We start from the raw sequence: 8,210 nt of genomic DNA, 5'->3' as shown, positions 1-8,210 counted from the left end.
GGTAGCGGATTGATGGGCCGTCGAAGGTATTTCGCGAAAGCTGGCGACGGAGAGAGACATGGATCTTCGAAAACCCTAACCCTAATCGCCGGTTCCACTTGGAGATCCAAGTTGCTTCCCGATGGCGTCTTCGAGGGTGATGGCGTCGTCGTCCTCCGCCAACTCCGATCTCACGCACCAGATCTCCATCTGCCCTCTCCCTGTCGCCGATCCCCAAAGCTCCGTCAGCAGAGGCGGCGGACTCACCAAGAGCCTCGGGTCGACGAGCATGGAGGAGCTTTTCCGCAGCATATGCGCCGAGAACACCGCCGCCTTGGGGGCGGATGGGGGAGTCTCAGTGTCGGGACAGGGTAGCTTGGCGTCGCTGAAGAGCATCGGCGGGAAGATGGTGGTGGAGGTATGGCGGGAGATCACCTCTGGCCGGGTGGCTGAGGGCGGGGAGGGACCTGGGTCGGAGATGACGTTGGAGGACTTCTTGGCGCGGGCAGGGGCGGTGGCAGAGGAGGACGTCGGAATCCTGTCCGGTTCCATCCAAACTGGTGGCGGGCCGAATCCAATGGTGGGGGAAGCTATTGTGCAACCGCCGCAATTGCCTGCGGATAATCTGGATGTTGAATTTGTCACAGGATCCTGGCGGCTTGGCTCTATCAGACCGAATCTGATAATTGAAGGAATACCTACCAACGCCACTACACCAGCAGGAGCTGATGGTGATCAAACAAGAGCTGTTGATATAGATGAAAATGATCTGAGACCTGGTTCGCTATGTAAAATGAGCACGAGGGATTCTTGGCAGAGTTCAGTTAGTTTTTCCGGTGAGCATGGGATCAAAGTCACACTGCCACAGGAATTGGTGGATAGGGTAGATAGTTCACTAGCCCAAGTGGGATGTAGAGGGGCTAGAATGGACGCTAACGAAAATGAGGATGGATTGTTGACCTTTGCTGATGATTCACTAATATTGTCATTTGATTCTCGGTCAAAGGTTGTCAGCTTGCCGTCAAATGTGACTCCGTTATCAGATGAAATTGTGTCTCCTCTTCCAACTGATCCAATGATGTCCACAAAGGGAAATAATCAAATGTCATGTACGGTAAGGCTTATGGATGGCTAGTTGTAATTGAGATGGAAGAGACATGTTTATCTGAGGCTGTGTATTCTCTTGCAGGATAAGCAATACAAGCTTCCATTTTTGCTGGACTACATTTCATACTTAAGCCATTTGTCTGTCTTCGGAATTCTTGGGGTAATATTCTGAATTTCTCTTGTATGATTATTAAGAATTTGCTGGATAATTTGGTCAGGGAAGTTGGGTCCTTTGTAATGAGCATTTATTTTTCTATTCTATGGTTTTGCTTTGTGAATGTCAGATTAGAGTAAATCCTTGCATGCTATTTTTACCGCACTATTGGTTTTTCTTTAATGTGGCCATAGTAGATGAGTTCAAGTATCTTGTTATGGTACTAGCTGAAATTTCAATAATTTGCTATGCTAACATACTAGGGGTAATTAGTTTTCTGTAGAAGATGGACCACCCTTTACAATGTGAATTATTTCAATTCTATCATTACTTTGCTGTAGTTCTTGGCTTTTGAGTGATTTTTTCAGTTACTTTAGATTCCTTGAACCATTTCATTTATGATTTGAGATCTTGATGGAGATGACAGAACTATTCTCTGTATTATTAATAGGATCGATTATAACAAGTATCACACTAATATTCTGGAGATACTGAACAAATAAATTCAACAGTCAAACTACCAGAATGATCTAGAAATCAAAAGCTTAAGTCCTCCTATGTAGCAACATGAGGATGTAAAAAAGGGGATCTTATCAACTAACTTGTAAATACTTCCCATCTTTTGAATTGTTCTGCCTTCCTCGTGTATGTATAAGACCGAATCCATGTATCAATGTGAATAATCTCTATGCATCCACTTTGCTACATGCTGATGCTGTATTTATATTCCATTTGTTTTGTTTGTTTATCCATTTGCAATTTTGTTTTACAATAATTAAGTTCATGTCTCTTTACCATACAGGTATATACAAGATATTTGCTACAGAAGTTCTTTGGGCCTGACCACTTGAATCTCACAGGTGAAAATAATCCATTGTACCTTGATCTGCCCTCCAATATGGTACTACCTCATCTTCCTTAAAAGTATAATTAGCTGAATGTCTAGTTTGCTTTTATTATTGCCGCTCTTAATTGAGACGAGTTCTGTAACAGTTGGGTTCCTTCCTGATGGGGTGGATCGGATTTGTATTCAAGGCAGATATTCTCCTCATATCTGATCATTTTCAGGTAGGATTAAGCACAGGTTACCTGGGCAGTCTCACCACATTCAGTGGATGGAACCAGAAGATGCTTGAATCATCTTCCAGAGGCCACTGGGCCGATGCAATTGCCGGCATTGTTCTTGGTAGGTAACCTTGTTTCAAGAGGCTTGCTTATAACTTCTGAATCCATTAGGACAGTTTTGGTAGGCTTACTTATCTCCCTTGCTATCAATAGGCATTTTTCTCGTAAACTACAGCATCATATTTGGAATTGGATGTGCTGGAAGACTTCGCAAAAGAGTTATTGGATGGGGCGACAATTCAACAAGGAGAAGAACATCAAGCCTGGAAAAATGGAGGGTGGATAACTTCAATAAGCATGTGGCCATCCTGACTGCTGCTTTACTGATCTGGTTATCGATATGGATCCTGAGTGCTGAATTCTTCAGGCTCAAGCTTGATGATCTCAGTGACTCTGCCGTTCCTTGGCTAGCTTTCTTGGTTGGTCCTCCAGGTGTGTGGATACGCTGGCACTTGGCTAGGTTAAATGGTCAAGGTCTAGGAAGGAAACGAATGCTCAAGTGGCTACCGATCGGAACACTCCTGGCCAATGTCCTTGCAGCATGTGTAATGGCTGCACTTGCTACAATTAGCAAATCGGTAATATATTTGATTCTCAATAATTTTGAACTTCTATTTCAACTATTTAAATATCAATAGTAATATTTTAGAGCAATTAGATTTACCTTAGGACATATTCAAAAAAGATTAATAGACAAAGGGAGATGTGATAATGTGAAAATGATTTATTTGCTTTCGATGTTAGTAGTGATGTTGATTTCTTACTCCTAATCTTACTCGAGCTTTGTCGATTCAGAGTCAAATTCCTTGCTCAAATGTCTAAGGAAGTTAGATATAACCACATCCAAAGAAAATAAAATGGAAACAAGGAACAAGAACACATGCAACTGGCATATAATATTTTTAACTGATTCACTGCCTATTTCTAGTTTATGGTCATCAAACTATCTGGACTTGTGCTATTTGACTACTAAATACTTCCATGTGGTCTTAAGTTTTGATCTCTTCATTGTGTTTTCTTTTTTTCCTTGGAACAGGTAAACACAAGCAGATGCACAATTATCATAAGTGGGATTCAGCTAGGGTTTCTCGGGTGCTTGAGCACTGTTTCTACTTTTGCTGCTGAGGTTTACGCTATGTGGAAGACTGGGCATGGCTTGAATGCTTTCTTGTACATTGCTGCTACCATCACAATATCATTTGCACTAGGAACTCTTATTTACTCAGTTCCTGTATGGATCAAAGATTACAGATGAAAATTTGTTCCATAATCTTCTCTACAACTGTGGTCACGGCTACTTTTTGATTCGATTCTCATCGATATTGCCTCCCCTATTGTATATATGTAAAGAAGAACCTAGCAAAAGCGATCACGTTTCTATATTTTTTTTTCTTTGAATATTTTTAATCTTTAAGAAGAGTTCAATATTATAATTATCACAACCTATTATGGTGTGGCTTTAAAAAGTACATTTTTCATTTTGTTAATGAATCATAATTAAAAGATATCGTAATGAATAATACATTACAGATGATTAGGTGCCCCTTTAACAATAATAAAATACATCCCATCAAACATTTTAGGGTTTCTTTTCCTTTTCTATTGCGCATAAAGCTTAACCCAATGCTAATTAATAAATTATCATTAGCCTTTTCAATTAATGACAAAGTAGCCATTAATTAAAGCATGATAAGGGCTTCCCACTTAATAATCTACACGTCACCCGCAAACATACAAACCAATTAACCAACGGCTACCTACTAATAAAGCCAACGCGGGCCCACTGAGTATGGAAACGGGTCCACAACTCATTTAGAATTGCATTAATTCATGGAATGGGTTTATCGTTTCGTGCGGGCCCCGTCGTAGCGGAGTGATGGGCCGTCGACGGAGTGCATTATTTGCTAATGAGAAATTTCACTTTACTCTAATATTTTTCTCAAATTCAGTACTTCACACTTCTGTTAGAGATTTAAAATTACCATTTTGAACTAGGCAGGTGCAAATAACATTTATATAAATATTAGTGCCAACATGAAATTTTCTCTGCATTTATTGGTTTGTTTACAGAGGAAGGATTCAAAAGTCAATAAATTGGACTTTGGTCCATCTTTTTTGCGAGTAACACGCGGAGACGACGATCGCTCTCTCTCTCTCTCTGTCTCTCGTGCTTCATGTGGATTCAGCGATGGAGAGAGACATGGATGTTCGAAAACCCTAACCCTAATCGCCGGTTCCACTTGGAGATCCAAGTTGCTTCCCGATGGCGTCTTCGAGGGTGATGGCGTCGTCGTCCTCCGCCAACTCCGATCTCACGCACCAGATCTCCATCTGCTCTCTCCCCGTCGCCGATCTCCAAAGCTCCGTCAGCGGAGGCGGCGGACTCACCAAGAGCCTCGGGTCGATGAGCATGGACGAGCTTTTCCGCGGGATATGCGCCGAGAACACCGCCGCCTTGGGGGCGGATGGGGGAGCCTCAGTGTCGGGACAGGGTAGCTTGGCGTCGCTGAAGAGCATCGGCGGGAAGACGGTGGAGGAGGTATGGCGGGAGATCACCGCTGGGCGGGTGGCTGAGGGCGGGGAGGGACCTGGGTCGGAGATGACGTTGGAGGACTTCTTGGCGCGGGCAGGGGCGGTGGCAGAGGAGGACGTCGGAATCCTGTCCGGTTCCATCCAAGCTGGTGGCGGGCCGAATTCATTGGTGGGGGAAGCTATTGTGCAACCGCCGCAATTGCCTGCGGATAATCTGGTTGTTGAATTTGTCAACGGAGCAGAGGGTGTGGCGAGTAGTAGAGGGAGGAAGAGACCGTTGTTGGATCCAGTGGATAGGGTTGCTATGCAGCGGCAGAAGAGGATGATAAAGAACAGGGAGTCTGCTGCCAGATCAAGGGAGAGAAAACAGGTTTTTGGTTTGCCCTCGGTTTCCAAAGTTAGACTGGTCACTGAATTACTAGGTAGAAACCTAAAAGCTTGAATTTTTTCCTCTGGAACTTGATGTTTTTAGGCATATATTGCTGAGCTTGAAACTTTAGTGTCAAAATTGGAGGAGGAAAATGCACAGCTATTGAGATCTCAGGTAATAAATTGCAGACCAATTTTGTTTGAGGATAAAAAATTCAGCTCTTGGTTTTCTTTTTTTTCTCGTTTGTGTTTAAATTAAGTGATCTGCCATGATTGCAATACTAAAACAGCTACCAATTGCAGGAACAGCAGCAAAAGAAGAGAATTAAGCAGGTATGATTATGTTTCAGGATTACAAGAGCTTATTTATTGCTTCCTGCTCCATGAATAAGTCAAATTGAAGCAAAATGTTGAAATTTCTGTGTAAGTTTATTGCGTAATTTATGTGTTGCTCCTGCATGGTAGATTTAATATCATTAAGCTAAAAAAAATTACATTTTTTCATAGACTTTTATGATTTGCAGCCTATTTGATCAGAAGCTGATTTTGATGTATGGAAACTGTTGATACAAATTGTCAACGTTCAAGTTAATTTTTTTAGATTTTGCACTTCTATCCAGATGTGCATTTAATTTCCATTACTTATCCTAGGCAATTGCAGGATTTTTTTTGTTTTCATAAATTCATTGGCATCATATAAAATGGCATGGTAATCGTGTCTTGCTGTTGTCAATATGCTTTATAGCTTTTAGCTGCTAACCTCTGTGTATCCAAATTAATACTCATTTGAGAAGAAAAAAAGGGTTATATCCTCTAAATTGAAAGATCCAGGAAACAAAACAATTACAGCAGATCAATTAGCAGCTGCTAACATGGCATATTTCAATTCACCACTAAATATTTGATGTGTTGTCCTGCCGAATGAGAACCTATGATGAGGACCGTCAGATTTGGTATTGCAAGAAGGACAGCTCACTCTTGGAAAGGACTCTAATGGAATGAACTCAACTCACCTAAAGCTTTAGAAGATGCTGATCTCGATGTATCCAAAATCAATAATCATTGGAAAAAGAAATGTGATATTCTATAAATTGAAGGTCACTGAAAAATCAACTATTAGCACTTAGCAGATCAGAAGAAACATGCTATGTATTTGATGAAATGATTAGTTAAATATGAATACCCATCATTCTTTCATACTTAAATACCTGGTTACAGTTAAGGGTCTATATAGAGATTATACTTCTGAGTATATGTGCCTAAACTGATTTTGGATTTTACTTTTAGTACTAGTTTCATTTGATTGTTTTTGCATTATCTTAAATCACGTCCTGTGCTTGCGAAGAGTTCTACTACTTATTTAGTTCATTTGCATCTCTAGATGTCATCATGTTGGTATGGAGATCAAGTTCTTATTCAGACTACAATTCTGGCGGTCTCAATGTGTCTTCCTCAAGATCCTTTCCCTTGTACCAAAATCTTTGTATTTCTGGGTTATATCAAACTACCATGTACGCCTGAAATAATAGTAGCAGTATCTACCTATACATTTTTTTTTAATGATATTAAGGAACTTCTCTTGGATAAGTAAGACCATGTAACTTACACAAGTCCAAGTTGCACAGACGATCGAACCCCTCTTTTAGGAGTATGTGTTAACTCTGTAATATTCATTTAAAATGTTGGAGAATGGGTTTGATTAACATAGTCTCGTATGTACCTAGTCAATCCCTATATTTGGAATAGCTAGTTTGTCCTCAGACACTAAAGACATCGTTCCTAAAAGATAGCTCTTCAATTCTCTAACTTGTACATCATATTCTATTCTTGCCACAATTAAGATCATGATTTTTATGTCATATATCAATATTTCTATTAAGCTGATTACTTGATTATTTGTGTATTTGTTACTCATTTTGAATAGCTAACCAAACATGCTTCATAAGCAGCTTATGTTTTGAACTCTATTGCAGCTTGTGGAAGATCTAGTACCAGTAACCCAGAAGAAAAGAGTGCGTCGACCTCTGAGAAGAACACAGTCCATATCGTGGTAGCTAAGAGTAACCATTTGTTCCCTGAGATCTTTTCCGGTGCCCTGACAAAAGATAAGGAAAGGGAAAAAAAAAGAAACAAAGGCATTCTGAATCATCATTTCTGTGATCTCCTTGCATTATTTGCTTGTAGTTTCTTCCTTATCTGGAGTCGTATTGTAAAAAGACAACTGAAATAATCATCTCCCAGCTGAGAAACCATGTGTCTATTGCCAAGTGCTAACCACACACAACATACCTTGAATGAGTAGCTGATATGTCAAATTTATTTGTAATGGTTTTACTTCCTCTCTTTTATTTATCTTCCTGTTAATGCCATTTGTGTGCCAATGAATTGTGATTATGAGTCTGCACTTTCCTTCTAATTGCTGGTGTCCACCAGCAGTGTGCATGTTCCTGGCTTTTCCAACATTTCTATGAACATATAAAAAATAATAAATCTCAGTCAGTCTCATGGATTCAATCTCTGAGGGTGGTCGGTCCGATCCCATAGAAGTTTCTCACCGATCATCAGGGTAAATCGAGAAGCACATACGGCGGTCAATCCAGATGATCAGCATCTTTTGATTGTATTTTTTATTTGAAAATTTTTTTTTATAAATATATCGTAGTTGAGGATTAAATATATAAAGATGCGAAGGTAGGGGGCTGAGGTGGAATCTGAACCACCCTTCCTATTGTTGCATGTAGCCATGCGCTACAGTCCTCTGGGAAGACGAGAAAATGTCCATACTCATTCTGTCCATGAGCCAACTCAGTGTCGAATCGAACAAATGGCGAAAATCAATCAAATTAATTTGATTCAATTATTTTAGAATTTTAATTTTTTTTAAAAAAAATTAATAAATTCTTAAATGAATTTATAAATTTTTAATTAATTAATAATTTTTTAT

At 40.0% G+C, this 8,210-nt stretch overlaps 2 protein-coding genes across 3 annotated transcripts; both read left to right on the top strand.

Moving 5' to 3' along the window:
• Window positions 1–16: 16 nt before the first annotated feature.
• On the top strand, window positions 17–3,734 carry LOC141813331 (uncharacterized). Of its 2 annotated transcripts, none has more exons than XM_074701277.1 (6): window positions 17–1,093; window positions 1,169–1,246; window positions 2,043–2,141; window positions 2,309–2,426; window positions 2,519–2,943; window positions 3,402–3,734. In XM_074701277.1, the coding sequence occupies exons 1-6, from the start codon at window positions 122–124 to the stop codon at window positions 3,618–3,620; spliced, it is 1,911 nt and encodes a 636-aa protein (XP_074557378.1). In that variant the 5' UTR covers window positions 17–121; the 3' UTR covers window positions 3,621–3,734. The 2 variants fall into 2 exon arrangements, with proteins under 2 accessions (XP_074557378.1, XP_074557377.1); XM_074701276.1 differs by having other exon boundaries at window positions 2,234–2,426.
• Window positions 3,735–4,471: 737 nt separating this feature from the next.
• On the top strand, window positions 4,472–7,635 carry LOC141813952 (bZIP transcription factor 12). The gene is made up of 4 exons (XM_074701957.1): window positions 4,472–5,267; window positions 5,370–5,441; window positions 5,570–5,599; window positions 7,240–7,635. Exons 1-4 carry the CDS (start codon window positions 4,629–4,631, stop codon window positions 7,318–7,320), a joined length of 822 nt encoding a protein of 273 aa, XP_074558058.1. The 5' UTR covers window positions 4,472–4,628; the 3' UTR covers window positions 7,321–7,635.
• Window positions 7,636–8,210: the final 575 nt, after the last annotated feature.

The sequence above is a fragment of the Curcuma longa genome, chromosome 20 (genome assembly GCF_044706935.1).
Source record: "Curcuma longa cultivar G26 ecotype Majalengka, Jawa Barat chromosome 20, ITB_CL_G26_1.1, whole genome shotgun sequence".
NCBI classification, from domain to species: Eukaryota; Viridiplantae; Streptophyta; class Magnoliopsida; order Zingiberales; family Zingiberaceae; genus Curcuma; species Curcuma longa.
Note: the sequence above shows the minus strand (reverse complement) of the source record. Positions and strands in the feature narration are given on the sequence as shown.

What these genes read in the sequence shown, in the direction of transcription:
- LOC141813331 (XM_074701276.1), top strand. Translation starts at nt 122, where the DNA reads ATGGCGTCTTCGAGGGTGATGGCGTCGTCGTCCTCCGCCAACTCCGAT. An exon ending in CTGTCTTCGGAATTCTTGGG is followed by an intron (nt 1,247 to 2,042) that starts GTAATATTCTGA and finishes TTTACCATACAG; the next exon opens with GTATATACAAGATATTTGCT. An exon ending in TTGATCTGCCCTCCAATATG is followed by an intron (nt 2,142 to 2,233) that starts GTACTACCTCAT and finishes GTTCTGTAACAG; the next exon opens with TTGGGTTCCTTCCTGATGGG.
- LOC141813952 (XM_074701957.1), top strand. Translation starts at nt 4,629, where the DNA reads ATGGCGTCTTCGAGGGTGATGGCGTCGTCGTCCTCCGCCAACTCCGAT. An exon ending in CACAGCTATTGAGATCTCAG is followed by an intron (nt 5,442 to 5,569) that starts GTAATAAATTGC and finishes TACCAATTGCAG; the next exon opens with GAACAGCAGCAAAAGAAGAG. An exon ending in AAAAGAAGAGAATTAAGCAG is followed by an intron (nt 5,600 to 7,239) that starts GTATGATTATGT and finishes ACTCTATTGCAG; the next exon opens with CTTGTGGAAGATCTAGTACC.